At 42.4% G+C, this 17,225-nt stretch overlaps 1 protein-coding gene across 1 annotated transcript in view; it reads left to right on the forward strand.

Annotated features, from left to right (window-relative positions):
• Window positions 1-17,225, forward strand: part of LOC144944588 (centrosomal protein of 112 kDa-like) — a 219,240-nt gene that overhangs the window by 8,800 nt on the left and 193,215 nt on the right. The window contains exons 5-8 of the mRNA XM_078872873.1: window positions 6,731-6,818; window positions 9,166-9,219; window positions 12,672-12,737; window positions 15,852-15,938. Of these exons, the coding sequence (XP_078728999.1) occupies window positions 6,731-6,818; window positions 9,166-9,219; window positions 12,672-12,737; window positions 15,852-15,938 (295 nt within the window). The remainder of the gene's footprint in view (window positions 1-6,730; window positions 6,819-9,165; window positions 9,220-12,671; window positions 12,738-15,851; window positions 15,939-17,225) is intronic.

A 17,225-nucleotide genomic window follows, 5' to 3' on the forward strand; every position in this document is an offset into this window, starting at 1 on the left:
ATGAGCCACAAGCCATGGCATAATACTGGCCCCTTTGAAACAAATGTCAATCATTTACTTTTCTCCTCTTTCACAAAACAGAAGCATATTTTATGAGGTTGGTAAGCCTATAAAAGACAAAGCAACCAAAGTAGGTATTTCTTAACTTTGCAGGTGCTGACTTCACTTAAACACAGTAAAGATCCAACACCATCAGGTGTTAAAAATTAGCCAGGCGCACGAAGTGTAAATCTTGTGAAGTCCAACTGCTTTCTGTGCCCACGGTAAAGCGACCTCACAGGTCAGCTGGCATCTGGCTGTGATTTCACAGGTTGACGTGATCTCCAGGTGCATGGGGCATGCAAAGGGTGCAGGGGTCAGTGGAAAATTGTCTTCAAACTGAAATCGCTAGGCTTTATTTCAAAATAAATATATGTGCACATCAAAGCGCCTCCTGGCACATTACAGCATTGTAAATGTAATGTTGAAAAGTGCTGACTTCTTATCATTAGCATTCAGTGTTGCTGCTTTTGTCTGAAGGACAACAGTTGTAGACAGGTTTCTTTATCAACCATTTGCCCTTGTCAAGCTGTGAGGTGGGTAGATATCGTTATAGTACAGTTGTTGTAGAGTCAGGCTGAGTACCCGCATCTGTTGAAACCTGCTTGGCCAGTGTGGAACAGGACTCCTTTACCTAGACCAGGGGTCGGCAACCTACGGCTCCGGAGCCGCATGCGGCTCTTTACGGGCTGCTTCTTGACGATATGTACGTATGTACAGTATGTACTCAGATGCATTGCGGCTCTTGAAATACTGAATTTTGTACCGAATTGGAAAGAAATGGCTCTTCTTGTTATTTTGGTTGCCGACCCCTGACCTAGACAGATCAAAGCCCTCCTTGCATTTGAATCTGGCCCAGGTGGCTCAGCAGTAGAGTGAGTGGCTCGCAATAGAGAAGGTTGCAAATCTAAATCCTGGTAGGCGGTTAACTCATCACATCGTTCCCCAGTGGTCGATAAAATAGGACAACTTTTTTGGAGAAGTCAACAGTGGTTGTTCCATTTGTAGACTCACCCCGTCATTGGAATATGGAATTGCTATGTCGAGCTCAGGACTGTAAACAGGAGATGGAGCACCAATTCCGTGCTCATTTGAGCAAGACATCACTCTTCCTTGTATTTTAACTAACATCTTATGACACTGGTTATTCAACACGAATATCTGCCCGCTTCGTTACACCATTTTTGGGCACTGACTTGCCTGGCGTGAACACGCACTTTTTGTCCGGCAACTCTGCAATGAATGTTAACCACACTTTGCCGGGGAGCACCTATTAAGCGGTGATGGACGGGCGCTGCCTTTGCTCATTTGGTAATTGGGCCACGACGCCGGTAAGCGATGGCTGCCGCTGCCGCGCTCTTTTAAGCCTTGGCGAGCGGGCGAGCGGCCGCCCCAATTTTAGCGGTTCTCCTCCCCCGCGCGAGGACGGCGCGCCGCGTGGCGCTCGGCTCCCAGCACGGCGCTCGGGTCAAGGGTTCCGTTTCAAGCCAGGGAGAAACCTTAGACGGCGGAGAGACAAGGGCACCGCTGCCTGCCTGCACGAGCCGATGAAACGCGAGGAAGCTGCATTTTACTTTAAGTGACGCCCAGGGTGCGCTGAGGGAGTCCAGCGCTGGTAGTCTTTACAAAGGGACACTGTGATCGGGGGTTACTGTGTGAAGAGCGACACGCTGCTTCACTCAAGAATAAACTATCAAGCAGTTATGTACTTTGTCGCAAGGGCATTTTCGTTGTTTTTGTCTTGAGAGCATTAATAAAGCTAGAATAGCTTGCTATTGATTATAAAACATAAATTCGGATATTTGTTTTCATGTTACATTGATCAGGGCATAGTGGTGACACGGTCGTTAACGCACTTGCCCTATGAAACTGGCTGACATGAGCATGATTTCCAGCCACAGATAACATCAGTGGTGAGTGATATTATGGGTAAATAGTTTTCAGGTGTCTAATAAAATGGCCAATTATTTACATTTCAAACAAAAATGTTGTTTCGTGAAGTATATGCATTTTATTGGAAAGAAGATCACATTATGTATAAACTGTACTTCTTTGTTTAGTACGTCCACTTTGACTGGAATGCAGGCCAAATGTGAGCCAAACCAGATATAGCCTTCCTATCCCTGGGTATTCTGAGTGCCGTATGTCTGGGTCACAACAAAACTGGTGTTTTTATGTGCTCACATTCATATGTAAGCCTCGGAGATAAAGATGCCATCCATGCCATTTGTAAGTTTTTAACCATTATCCCTTTTGATGATGGTTGTGATTTTTTTAATTCTCCAACCTCAGCATCCACTCTTCTCTTGCGTTTTAATTGAAGATGGGACCTAAACCATGACCCTTAAACTTTTCAGCAGCCAGCTTGGATATGAGCCCCACTGTGCATTTTGAGCATCAACCCACACCTTGGTTGAGGTGTGATTGAGGGTTTGTGTCGTCCAAATTGGTAGAGTGGACGCTCATGTGAAAGTGCTGTCCTTCAGAGCAGACGATAAGCCCAGTATCTTCTGTGACAGGCCATGCCACATGTCCCGCTGTGCCGTAAGATCTTTTGTGACAGAATGTGCAGCATGGACCACCAACGCGTTGGTGTCATGCCCAAATTACAAACCTGCTGTGAGACATTTCTGACCCCCAGAGTATATCCGAGCTGTCTTGGAGGTTGTGAGTGTCCCACTACAAAGAGTCAGCCCGCGACAGGTTATCTTCTAACAAGTCTGAAATATGGACAATAACTTTCAAATTCCCCTAATCATGGTAATAATTGTAAAACCCTTTTTTTCACAGCAATGATTGAGAAAACAATCTGATGTGCGTGGAATATACTTTTATGAGGGGTGACAGTTGAGGCTTCATACCAGTAAAATAGAATGGTGGCTGAAAGGTAAAATGAAAAAGAGCATGACTAAATTGAAGGTGGAGCTGTGAAATGGAGGCAAATATATAAACATAACAAAACAGCAGCTGTTGAGAGGTATTTATCGTTTAAAGTATATTCCTAAGTTCACCATTCATGCATAGAAATGCGCGAATTATAATCTTTTGTTTTTCGATCCTTGTACGTTGTGTGCAGTGATGTTACACGTGACCCTTCCAGGCGTTAGAGGTCACTATATTTACCGCAGTGTTAAAATAAACAATCGACTCTGGAGTTGAGCCGTGACCCTTAACCTCAACAGTTTTCTGAAGCACGAGGGGGGGGAATCATTACACCCCTAGTCATCAGCAAATGTCGAGAGATTTTTTTTCACCGGCAGTAGGTTGAGTACAACTAGTGATAAGATCGATTCACAACTATTTTAACAATACACACATTTTCTTGGTTCTTTCGGTAAAGTCACGTAGAAGGGAAGTAATAAAATAATAAAAATAAAACATAATAAAATAATTCTCACGACGTTTCGGCCACAATGCAAGCAGCCATCCTCAGGTGAAGACCAGGTCTGTCGGGGAGACAGCGTCTGAATGAAACACCACCACGCTTGGAGCGTATATTTAAGCTGGGTTGGAAGGGGGGAAGGGCGCCTTGTCAAAATAATTTGCATATCAAGCTTAAATATACGCTCCAAGCGTGGTGGTGTTTCATTCAGACGCTGTCTCCCCGACAGACCTGGTCTTCACCTGAGGACGGCTGCTTGCGTTGTGGCCGAAACGTCGTGAGAATTATTTTATTATGTTTTATTTCTATTATTTTATTACTTCCCTTCTACGTGACTTTACCGAAAGAACCAAGAAGATGAATCCCTGCAGTCACGAAAGCTTTAAATCGACATACACACATTGTTACAAAATTAACTTTTGCAAAGTTGAACGTGTAAACGAAAAAGAGAATATTGTCAGAAGTAGAATTTCCCATCGGTGTGTACTGCTAGTTATGTTATGTGGATCAAACGCATGGACACTGTCAATTTTTTTTTCACAAATTGTGAAAAGTACAAAAAGTAGCACCTGGAGGGTCATACAGAGATTTTATGACCCTCCTGTATGACCCTCCTAAAGTGATTTTGGTTTCATCTGAGCAATTTGTGTTTTTTATTTATTTAGAAGCTGAGGCCCAAAACCTCACTCATAGCAAAATATTTCACTTTTATGTTCGTACTTAGTTCAGCAGAATAGCATACCAATAGAATAGCAATAACACAGCAAACAAGTGCAGCAGTTACAGGTTCTCCATGGACTGGCCCCTGTCTACCTCTCCCCTCTCATCTCACTCTGCTCCCTTCTACGTACTCTTCCAAGGCTTTCTGTCAAAGCCTCCAGTCAAGTTTCACTCAGTGCGGAGTCACCGTTTAGCTTCTGCTGCTCCTGGAGTTTGGAATTCCTTTCCCCAAATAATCCACGTCATCGACTCCCTGTCCCTGTCCAAGTCCACGCTCGGGACCTTCCTTATTCCTCTGCCTGTGACTGTCAATTTTAAAATATATCTTCTCACTGTTGTTTCTATACGGCTTGCTGAGATTCGGTCGCATTTAGACTCTATGGTATGTACATCCAATAGTATTGCATTGTATTAAAATAACAAACATTCGATTACAACACAATAGCAATAAGTAGAAGTACTGCACAAGCAGCAAAGCAGAACATATCAATGCTCCAAATTATAACGTGTAAATATAATACTGTTAATGACTTGCAGTCCAAAGTGCCACTTTATCATGGGCATATACACTAACAAGTGATGGTACCGTAATAAAAAGTGTCATGAAAAATTAACAATGGTTGTTTAGTTGCAATGCTCTTTTTCAGGGTAGAGGCAACTTGAGCCCCAAAGGAGATGAATCTGGATAAAAATAACTCATTCACTGTTATTCGAGGATTTTCGATGATGAAATGTCGACAGATATACGTTTATCTCTCCGATAAAAAAATATAACATTATTGGCCATCAGCCTGTAAACATTTTGCTTTGTTGTTTAACCCTGCAGGGTTTGTTACTGGTAGGAACCTCCTGGTTACACCAGCCCACAGGGGATTATTGTGTCCGTCTGTCGTGCAGGGAGGGGCTGGGTAGGGAGGGGCTGGGTGGGGAGGGGCTGGGTGGGGAGGGTGGGTCTGGGTGGGGAGGGGCTGGGTGGGGAGGGTGGGGAGGGGCTGGGTGAGGAGGGGCTGGGTGGGGAGGGGCTGGGTGGGGAGGGTGGGGAGGGGGTGGGAGGGGTGGGGCTGGGTGGGAGGGGTGGGGCTGGGTGGGGAGGGGCTGGTCACCCCGTGGTGCCCTTATAAAACTCAACGTTTAACCTACTCACGCCGGCTTGTGCACGCCGTCACAGTCAGGCATATTTTCGGAATACACCACGCCGCCGTTGACCCTGGCCATTGACCGAGCAACCCAACGTTCCTACCAGCTCCCTCCGCAGGAATGTGTTAATGTAGGCAAACCTTCATGCTGGTTTCGACTTTTAGCAGTCTACAGTTCACCCCCCCTTAAACAAATGTTCGCATGGTTTATAGGCCGATGGACTATAATGTATTTCCATATTTTAATGAGCTTATTTTTTATCCCACAATTATTAGTGACATTACAATTAGTTTTTTTCATAGCCCAATAGCATTTGTTCAACATTCATCAGGCTGCTGACAAGACTCAAAGTAAATACCAGTTCAGGATTGGTCTAGAAAATATTTGTTGAAATGGCATAGAGACTGATCATCTAAAATGTTTTTTTATTATATGGAAAGACATTGGTCTGATTTCATCTTTTTTTTCGACAGAATAACACTGCATCAATAACTCTCAATATGCGTAACATAATTTGCTTGCTAAAGACCATTACAGTCCAGTCTGTTCTCTATTAACGCGTGTTTTCATAATGCAAATTGGACGGAACGCAATTAATCTATTTGGAAACACATTTTTCATGACACGGATACGAATTGGATACAACGCGTTTGAGTGAACAGAACTACGTCGCACGAGTCGGAATAAGCGGTTGTACAGCTGTCTCGGCGTAGCATCACACCAGGCGGGATGCTGCTGGATGCTTCTTGATGCTACCCACTCGCCTCACTCTTTGTTCAGCCTGTATACGCATCTCACGTGCTATTACGGACTGTACTTTACCCTGTAATATATTATTTATTATAACGTGATTTTTCCACAACGCAGTGTTCTTCAGGAATGCAACTACCGCCGTGATAGGAAAACAGACTACTTGGGGGGTTAGATCGCGTTATTTATAAAATTGCCCGATGATGCTGGATGCAATTACCAGCGAAACGTCCTACTCAAAAATTTGTAATGTTGTGGTTTCACGCTTCAACACACCGGTGGGCTAAAGTAGTGAACTATTTGTCTTTTGTCAACGCGACACTTTTTTGCTGATTGGCCGTGTCGGGTGGTGGGGGGTTACGACACATTTATAAATAACGCGATTTAACCCAAAAACGTTGATTATGAAGACTACTTGGATCTGTTTATTGAAAATGCTGGAAAGTAAAAGACCTGAGACAGTGGGGCGAAATTCCACTTTCCTTTCCGTCATTTCATAAGATGACCACCCTTGATTTCCCACAAGAGTGTAATTTATCAGCCTTAGAAAGATGACAAGCGAAGTTGACCCCTGTCAGGCATCCTAATATTAGCACCATCTGGCTCCATCGTTTATTGAATAATGTAAAAAAACATGACCTCTTTCTAACTCCCCTAGTCTACACATTCCTGCTACTGATGTTAAGATATGTTGTACCATAGGACAAGTTCTGAAAATGAGGGAGCTTCCAGGCAGCAGCAAAGTGCCACCCTTGGGCCTGTTCTGAAGAGATCCTTCAAGAGGACTCAGGTAAGAATGGTGTATGTGGTTCGCATGCATGATAGCTTCATTATTTTCACCTCCATTCCCTTCGAGGTACCGACGGCTCAGGATTTCAATGCCCACCGATTCTTAGACGTCTGGATTTCACTGTTATTCTGAAGTGGCATATCAATTGGCAGCTGATCCGTGCATGAATGTTGAATAGCTTTTGAAGAAAAACTGCACATATGGAGTCTTTTTCAGGATGTGTGTGGAATACTTATGTCCTGGGTTACATCCCAGTGGTTTATTCGGTAAAATTGAGGTAGTGCAGTGCACATGAGCGGCAAACTTTCATTTTTAATTTGAAGGCGCGGGGGTGGTTAGTAGGGGGGTTGGTGTGGGGGTGGGCAGGGTGGGGGGGTCACACTGCCTGTGTGACATTCATCTCTGCCACTGCACAATCCACATGCTGAAATGATCCAGTCCTGGTTCCAAAATTTCCTTCTCCATGAGCTTTGGCATTTTAAATTATACAAACACAAGGATTCATGAACCTAGAACAACCCCGAGCAGTTGAGGAAGTGCTGTAATAATGATACAGGTGGTGATATTTTGTTTGTAATGATTTATGAGTCAAGTGGGCCAATTACGGTAAAGCTACACCGATGAGGGTCTTTGATACAGGGCTGCGCAGTTCCATACCCCTAGCGACCAAATCCAGTGTTTATTTCCTTCCTTTACCTTGCACGTGTCCATGGCTGGGCAGGGCCTTGTGGTTTGTATTTGGCGTTTGAGTCCTGCGCACTCCTTTTGTTGGTGTTGCTGTATAAACCTTTGCATTTTAAAGTGTCTTCTAATTAACAGTAAAATTGGGGGTGTTATCTTTGGTTTGAAAATCAAACAGTAGACTTCTAATTTAAGCTCATTTAGAAGGAATGTCTATCAGCTAAATGTGTTTTCAAATAAGCGTACTTGTGAATGCCGCATGTCAGCAAAGTTTTATGGCACAATGAATACTTCCCTCTTGCAGAATGAATTCCAAAGTTATGAACGACGGTGATTATTTCTTCTATTAACTCACTGGTGCTCTGCCAGAGAAATGATAATTCTGTCAGTGTAAAATGTAAAAAAAAATCCCAACCCAGGGAGTCTGAGGCAGATAAATGTAATAGCTTTGCTGGATGTGCCCCAGAAATATTTAAACTCATAACACAGTATTAATCTAATACGTTTGGATAGACATATCATCAAAGGAAGCCTATTGCTCTTTCTACTTCTAAAACGCAAGGAATGCAGCGTGGACTAAAACAGCAGTTGCAAAAAGACCTCTCTTCAAAGGAGCACAATTTAATTTTGTTCCTTTCTAGTGTCATGCCATTGGTCGTTTGAACCTCACACACAGACCTCCATGGATAAAAGATTCATTTTCATTTCACAGTTGCTGGTCATATAATTTTTTTACCTACAGTTATCTATAATTGATTGCTTAGCTCTGCCAAGCTTACAACATTGTTGAACATGGTCTTTTGAACAGGATTGATATTTTTATGATAGTTTTATTTTTCTATTTAACGTACAACTTGATTTTGCGTTTTGGAAAATGTGTCATTAAATACAAACACTGCTTGAACAACCGCAACCAAATTAACAATCATAATGCTCAGTAAACATTCTAAGGCATAACTGCATTCGCAAAGCAATATCATATAATTGTATACTATAAGTATCATAAAGTGGAATTCTTAAATGGAATGATCATATACATCATTGCATTAGAGCACATTATTGGATGTGGAGTGTCATGCACTTCTACTAATAGAGAGGTTTTCAAACACTGCCCATTGTAATGAATTCCTTTGTGTCACCCAACAGCAAAATATACAGAAGCAATGAAACAGGATGGAAGCTTATGAATAAAACAATGATGATGTGATGCATGTTTGGAGTTAATGATGCTGTATTATACTATAGAACACATGTGAGGGAGTTCAGCAATGCCCTATTATCTTACAGCCCTCTCTTCTACAACACCATTCTGTTCTCCACATGGTGCAGGTATTTTAAGTTGACTATAATGAAGCCAGGTGAAAGCCCAATCAAAAACATCACGGGGTCCCTTATTTAGAACAATTTAATACAAAGCAAGGAACAATATATGAGGACTTAAGCAAAACAGCAGCACATTAAAACGGTCATTACCAAAAGGACAGCCCACGGTTAATTATACGCATGCTTGCAACACGCACTGGCATGCTCTACAATAACACAATGCAACGACATAGCACTCCTGAGCAGTGGAATTTTCACTCGTGCGCTTCCAACGGGTGCACTCTGACACGCACAACGTGTGCAGGCGATGGAATGATGAATGCTCCGTCCTCTCGTTGCACAGGACCATCACACTGGACTCTCGTCTGATGACAGTGACCTTGACAGCCGTTTTGGGGTAAGATACTTTGGAGTCGAGTTGAGCCGCTGTTGTCCAATGATTGACACAATGTGATGATTAATTTTTCAGAGTTCGCTGCGCACACTGGCACCACTTGTTACGAGCTCAAAAGTACACCCAGCTCCCCCCCCCCCCTCTACTCCATATTATGATTATAGCCTTTTTTGCAAAAATGAAAAGATATGGATGATTGCCTGACGTTGGTTTTCATCGGGTGATAAAATCAGCCAGCTTGGGGGACACTGTTCTTCTGTGTAGTAACTCACCTGAATGCAATAACGTTCCTTTTGTGTTGGTCTTACAAGCCCTGCGTGCCGCTGGGACAAGGCCCTGCCGTTCCCTCTTCAAAGCAAAACTTCTGGAGCAGAACAATTGCAAAATAGCTTCCGACACCATTTTAATGTGAACAGTTATATATTCATCATAACCTTTTTTTTTTAATGCTGCTCCAATGTCAGTGTCAAGTATAAATGTAGATACGATGAATATATGATTTTAGTGCAAGAGATATTTGGGCTGTTGTATATTATTTGTGCATAGGCCTGCTGTTACATACACAATATTTATCAAGGTTTCATGCCACGGCATTGTTGATGGTAGAATATTGAAAGCACAGTTATATACTTCATGATTTAATCGTCCCTTTTTGCCATTTGTAAGCTGATTTGTTTAAATTCCACTTCTGTCACGTAATTTAATCATTGATAGCTCACTATGTAACACAATTTTTGTTCCTGGGTAGTGTTATTTTGAAATTGCTTATTCTTAAAAAGGATAGAAAATGGCTATTATTCCCCAAAAACATTGCTTTTGTGACCAGGAAAGTGATATTTTGAAATTTACCTATTTTCAATGAGAAAACGGGCAAATTTGTGTCTTTTCGTTCACAAAGTCAGAAAAAAACTACTTATGAATCAAAATTGACATGTGTTTATACTAAAGTAATACAAAAATTACTGCAAAGATTTAGAAGTGAGTAGTTTTTCGAGATTTACTATTATACTGTAAATCACTTTCACGAATCAGCCCCCAAATGTAGTCTCTCATCATGTTCTCATTCTACTGTCCTTGGTAGCGGCGTTCAAAGTCCAGTATATCCTGGTGGAAGCGCTCGCCTTGCTCCTCCGAGTAAGCTCCCATGTTCTCCTTGAATTTATCAAGATGAGCATTAAGGATATGGACTTTGAGGGACATCCTACATCCCATTGTGCTGTAGTTCTTCACTGGAGTCTCAACCAGCTCCACATAGTTTTCGACCTTGTGATTGCCCAGGAAGCCGCGAAGCACTGCGACAAAGCTGTCCCAAGCCACTTTCTCCTTACTAGTGAGCTTCTTGGGGAATTCATTGCACTCCAGGATCTTCTTTATCTGTGGTCCGACGAAGACACCGGCTAAGACCTTTGACTCAGACAGCTTAGGGAAGAAGTCTTGAAGGTACTTTAAGGCTGCCGACTCCTTATCTACAGCTCTGACAAATTGTTTCATAAGGCCCAATTTAATGTGCAGTGGTGGCATCAGCATTTTCCGGGGGTCCACCAGTGGCTCCCACTTGACAGTGTTCCTCCTCACAGAGAACTCGGTCCGCTGTGGCCAGTCCCGCCTGTGGTAGTGCGCCTTGGTGTCCCTGCTGTCCCAAAGGCAAAGATAGCAGGGAAACTTGGTAAAACCACCTTGGAGACCCATCAGGAATGCCACCATTTTGAAGTCTCCGATGACCTCCCAGCCGTATTCAAGGCATCCAGCAAGGTCTTGATGCTGTTGTAATCCTCTTTGAGGTACACCGAGTGAGCCAGGGGAAGAGACGGGTACTTGTTACCATTATGGAGCAGCACGGCTTTTGAGGCTCCTGGATGAGCTGTCAATGAAGAGGCGCCCCTCATTCTGGTTATAGGCGATTTCGATTGCCTCGAACAGACTGGTCACATTGTGGCAGAAGCAGAGCCCATATTGACGGGTGAAGAAGCTGCAAAAAGGTTGGTGATGCTTCCTCTGATCTGCGAATTGCACACTTTCATCCAACAAGTTCCACTGCTGGAACCTAGATGTCAAAATCTCGGCATTGGACTTTGTGAGACCAAGATCTCTGATCAAGTCGTTGAGGTCTTTTTGGTTGGGGTAGTATGGGTTTCTCTCCTCAGCTCCACCTCTGAAATTGTCATCTGGATCTACAACTTCTTCCTCGCTCTCTGACTTGCTGCTCTCTTCTAAAGACGGCTGCTCTCTCTCCGGAGGAGTGGGTACGGGGAGCTCAAGGCAGTGTGGCACCCGGGCGATGGATGAAGAAAGGTCCGGATACGTGATAGCAGGTGCATTCTTGCCAGTGACGTTTGCAAGGGTTCACCATGCAGAAGTAGCAGTTGCTTGAGTGGTCAATGGTTCCCACAAAATTATTGGTATAGTGAACTTCATGGCTCTCTTTTCCCCTCTGTACCATCCTACAAAAATACATTTACTTCACCCATGACTAAGGTTTAAGAGATTCTCGCAACATTTTTCATATATCATATATTTTTTTCCAATAACATTGAAAGTTGTAAAACATTTTAAAATTAAAAACTTTTACCATTTTAAAATTGTTAACAAATTTTATAACATAAAATTCCGAGAAATAATTGTCCATCTTACCTTCCAGAGTTTTTTTTGCATTGCTCGCAGGTGAAATGAGGTGCCCAGGGTTTGTCTTGATCCCCGACAGACATGCCGAAATATGCCTTGTAGGCCTCACACATTTTAGCAGATGCTTCCATAAAGTATTTTTTGCTCTTGTCTTGATAATTTGGCCGCAGACATAGCAAAATGAGTCTGTCGGATGCTTGCAGCTTCTTGATGCCATCTCAGAAAAATGCAGATATGTATCCACTTAGGCAGCTGGAACTAAACTGAACTGGCGGGCTTAAGGCCCCTGTATTTTTCTACTATTTATATTACTGGAAAGTTCTAGAATGTTCGAGAAGTTACTCCAAGTTTGCTCAGCACTGAATCTACCTGGAATGTTCTGGAAAATAGGTAAATTTCTAAATACCACTGTCCTGGTCACAAAAGCAAAGTTTGCGGGGAATAATAGCCATTTTCTCTACTTTTGAGGTATAAGCAATGAGGAAATAACACATACTACCCAGGAACAAGAAATCAATAAAAAATTGTTACACAGTGTATATAGTTCATTAACATGCTCCGTAATGCACGGGAGCATCCATATGAAAGAATTACAATACACTTTATTGTAGCACTGATTTACATTACAAGGTCAAATTTGTCCCATGGAAAGACATGTTTTTCTCCTTCTGGTGACCCTGTTGAATCGTTGGAAAGATGGCCCACTGTGTCGACAAAAATGAGAAGCTTCTGAAACTTGTACACTACTGCCGTGCAGGTAAGGTTTTATTTGATGTGCCATTGCCCATTTATACAACTGTGAATCGGCTGGTATCACTGACTTCACTCCCCAGGCTGGTGATGAAAGAAATGGAACATTCCTTGACCAACAGACGGTTTCACAAATGCACAAGAAGGAGGTGAGGTCATGCTAAACAAACTGTTAGGCTCTTGGGAACTATTTTCCCAGTTGCAGTCGAATATTTTGATATTTTCCCTCTTTTAGTACTTTAATGCATGTATGATGTTGCCACATGCTGAATTGGTATGTAATCAGTTGTACACATTGCTGTAATACAGTTTGGCCCAAAAGCATTTGTTCTGAATGCAATACAATATTGATTTTAACTTGAACAAATGTTAATTATATTGGGGTACTCGTACAAACACATATTGGATGGTGCTAATGTCAAAGCATGTGAAGTACAGCCGAAGATTGTAAGTTTATTTCCCGACTGGCGGGTTGACTCAGCCCATCAACCGGGGTTGATAATAAAGGTCACACTTTGTGGTAAGTTATTAGTGGTTGTCTAAATAGATCGTTCTGAGCCCCAATATAGTCATATGGAATTTCCGCTACTGGTTTACATGAAATGAGCATCCACCATCCAATTGTTTGAGCAGTGGGAAGCTTTGGCGGCACAGTTTGCATGCAGGGTGTCAAAAGGGGTTGCAAGAACCAGCATACAAAAAAATTGAGCTCAGATCCATTTAAATGTGTGCAGAGAATAATTTATTTGTCTGGCTGAGGTCAGTGTGACCCTGTAGGCCTCGTGTTCTGAAGTGCCTTGGTTCAGAGGAAACGCGCGGGGACACAGCCAGGGTCTGGCACAATTTGCCTCGGTGTCAGGAATTGTTTAATTTCTCTATTGCAGCCATCCCATTGAGACTGAAATGACATATTTAATAAAAAGTGATTGCCTTCATAATCAAGTGCTGTTCTGGAATGCGATGAAAGCTCAACGTCTTTGTAAACAAAATGGGATAATTTTATGCCTAGCCAGAAGGCCACGCATGAGCTGTTTTTTTTTTCTTTCGCAATGGTTCATTTAGTTCAGCTGCATGCCGCTTGTTTACATTAATGCTCTGCTTTGATTCATATTAATCATGAAGTTATTATGTGTGGCTATTGTTATTATGGGGAGGCTGGACTATTGTTTAGTTCACTTGCCTTTGGGTCCAAGGTTCACCAGCTTGAATGCCCCATCAGTTCCTTTGACAATTTTTATATGGGAGCAACACTAATATTGGCCTGGCATGTGCTAATTATTGTCGCTCTATAGTTTCCCATAAAATTGTTCATGAGTGCAATCCGCTGCTGCCAGGGCTGTGGTGCCAAAGTTGCTGGATTATCCCTTTCTCAACGATTGCCAGGAATAGATGCCCCCTTGTTGAGTTGAGAATCTTTGTGGTCTAAATCCTAAACGGCCAACACACAAAGGCAACACTTTACAAATGCATGGTGATGAGCACAAACAATACTTTTGTGCACACTAGTTAAATACATTTCAGCACCAGTTATTATACATATACCACGGTAGTTTTATACACTATCTCTTATACGTGAGGGTTTTTCCAAGAACTTGAGTTAACTCCCACATGTAAAAATACCCCGTAACATTCCATTGCAGGAATCTCCTGAAAAAGATTATTTAGCCTTTGTTTAACTTTTCTCGATAAGTCAGAAACATTACACTTCATAGCTCTTTCTGCCATTTTGCAGATTGCCTTAATTAGTTTTCTGGCAGGATCCAAATGCTCAACCGAATAGTTACATTTGTTTATGCATCAAAGTGAAATGTGAGAGACAGACGGTGGACGTGCAAAATCATGTAGCACGCACATTCAGGTAGACGAGAGATAGAATCGAGGGAAATGTAGTGAAATGACAGATATAAGGTAAATAATACAGATGTAGTGACATGATGTTGTAGGTAAGTTAATGATGTCACCCCCAGTCACTAATGCACATACAGCATTGTCGATATGCCCACGTTTAGTTAGTCTAATTATACATGTACTGCAAATATCTTTCCATCCTGGAAGCCCCAACATCAGCACAGCCTCTCATCACATACGATGACAGGGAAATGACATCATAGGCCTTTGTTCTCAAAGATAAAATGCAACCACAACATGGTGGTCTGTGCAGCTGCGTTGTTGAGTACATGCTTCACTTTGTGTCTGTCTGCCAAATAATGTTCTCTGAAGCTAGTTATTACCAAAATAAATGCAATGACCAAGATAAATTACAATGGTGTTTTTGTGTGCAGTCCATTAGGTCATTGGCAGTGATGGCTCTGTGCTCTGACTACAACAATAGCATTAGCCTTCTGAGCAACCCAGTCAACTTAATATTTCATTGTGCCCATTGTCACCATGCTCTATGAAAAGCCAGTAGAAACTATACGCTGGGTCTTGGACAGAATGTTGAGGGGTGGTCCTGGCAGGCCTCCCTCCTTGGCGCACTCTACTCGGGCATCCCAGCCATCTCCCTTGAGCCCCAGAAAGGGCCAGTTCCTGAGATTGCAATGGTGCTGGTCCCCCATTCTCAGGGGGCTTGCACAAGAGAATACGTTGTCCCATTTGGCCGGGTGCAGAAGTAGCACTGTGAACGTTCCCCTGCTCAATGTGCCGTCCAAGGGGCGGATTTTGTTCATGGACACAATGCTTCTATGTAAATCCTTCCCGTGACCACCCTCAGTTCGAGCCTGATTTATGCCTGCCATTGCCACAGCAAAAGCCTGAGAGATCCCTTTGATGTCCCTTTGGCCAGGCCGCCTGCTGGCACTGACGTAGCTCAGTCTGTGCCTCGGTGGACAGGCTATTTTCGTTGGAAAGACACAGAAGGGATTTATGGTCCTTTAGAAAAATAAGTCAGTAACTCCCATAAATTTTCACTGTGTATGTATAAGGTAATAAAGTTGGTAAAAGAGATGATGCTTCAAGCCAAGTAGCCTTCACAAGACAGACTTTGGGGAAGGCCTGCAAGTAAAAGGTTTTTTTTGCCACGTTTAAAAGGCTTTCTACTATTGTGCATATCTCTATACAAGTGCAAGCACCCACATACAATACAGCCTGCATGGCTGAAAATGTCAAACATCTCCGTTAAACTTCAATATGTGGTGGCTGCTGAGCTGGCAAACTACTTCTACATCTACTATATTGAGAAACAAGTGGCCGTTAGTGTGTTTTGCCCATTTAACCTTGTACATTGTTTTTGTTTAATTTGTTTGCTATTTTGTTCTGTTTAGCTGGAGGTGAGGACCAAACTTCTGGAGGTCATGTTTCAGGAGGAGAAGCTAAAACTTCAGCAAAAGCACGATGCCGACATTCAGAAGGTGTGTGTGTGTGTGTGTGTTGATAAAATAGTGTCACAATTCCCTGCACTTAACCCATCCAAAACATTCTAGTTTACTACATTCACCTTCCTCAAGGTGAGGGAGCTTTTGTATAATTATTTTTGTTGAGTTTTAATGAAAGCTACTCACAGTTATGTCGGTCTCTTTATTAGCAGAGGTCACCTTTGTACCGGAGAGATCTATGGTATAAGGCAGAGGCTGTCAGTTTACAAACTCAGCTCAGTTTTTCACTCAGCACTGCAGAGAAACCTAATTCGCATCTGAAGCTAAATGCTACACTGAAATGATTTGGTACAATGCCCACGAATGTATTTTATAGTTTCATCTGCGCATGGAGCAGAGTGTAATTTAAAAAGTACATTTTTGAGTTCGTGATTGAGTCGTTTTATAATTCGCCTTGTGTAATTGTGTAACATGTGAACTGTGATAATAAATGAGAATAGGTTTTGCCCTTTTTTCTGGCATCAAAACAGGTGTTTAGATGTTAAAACACCAAACTGAAACATTTTACAAGGAATCATGTCTGCATTAACCACAATACTTGTGGTCAGAATGCAAACAAAAAACGTACTCTGATAATATATGCATTGTCTTTGAAACTGATTGGTCCACACCAGTGACAGCTTTCTTTTGAGCCTAGTCTCACAACGGTGTTAGACCAGAGGACGCCAAAAGGCATACAGCACAAAGACAATGCACTATCAGAGTAATGAGAGCTCGGGCTGTTTGCATTCTGACCACAAGTATTGTGGTTAATGCAGACATGATTCTTTGTAAAAAGGTTTCAGTTTGGTGTTTTAGCATCTTAACACCTGTTTTGTTGTGAGAAAAAAAGGGGAAAATCTATTCTCATATTTTGGTACTGGCAAAGGAGGTCCCATGATGTGGTAATAAAGTTTAATTACTTGTTTAGTTCCACTTCTGATTATTGAAACATAGTGTCGCTTGCTGGGTTCAGATAATTAAAGAGCTGCCATTTTTAAACATTGTATACATTTTTATTTATTTACACGCTTGGCTACTGATGTCTGCTATGCTGGCCCTATGAAGTTGCATGCGTCTCCTTAATGAGCAGGATGCATTCTACCCTCTAGTGGAGATTGTGAGGCTTTCAGGAAAACAGGTTTTCTTTTATTAATTCGCAATATTATTGGCTCATAATGGCTTACTTTTGTGGATCAAGATCAATCACTGCTACAAACAAATCAGACAGGACTGCAGACTTAGACAACCCTTTTGAGAACTCTGCACTTCCTGAACATGAAC

Source organism: Lampetra fluviatilis, chromosome 35, assembly GCF_964198595.1.
Source record: "Lampetra fluviatilis chromosome 35, kcLamFluv1.1, whole genome shotgun sequence".
In the NCBI taxonomy this organism is placed as follows: domain Eukaryota; kingdom Metazoa; phylum Chordata; class Hyperoartia; order Petromyzontiformes; family Petromyzontidae; genus Lampetra; species Lampetra fluviatilis.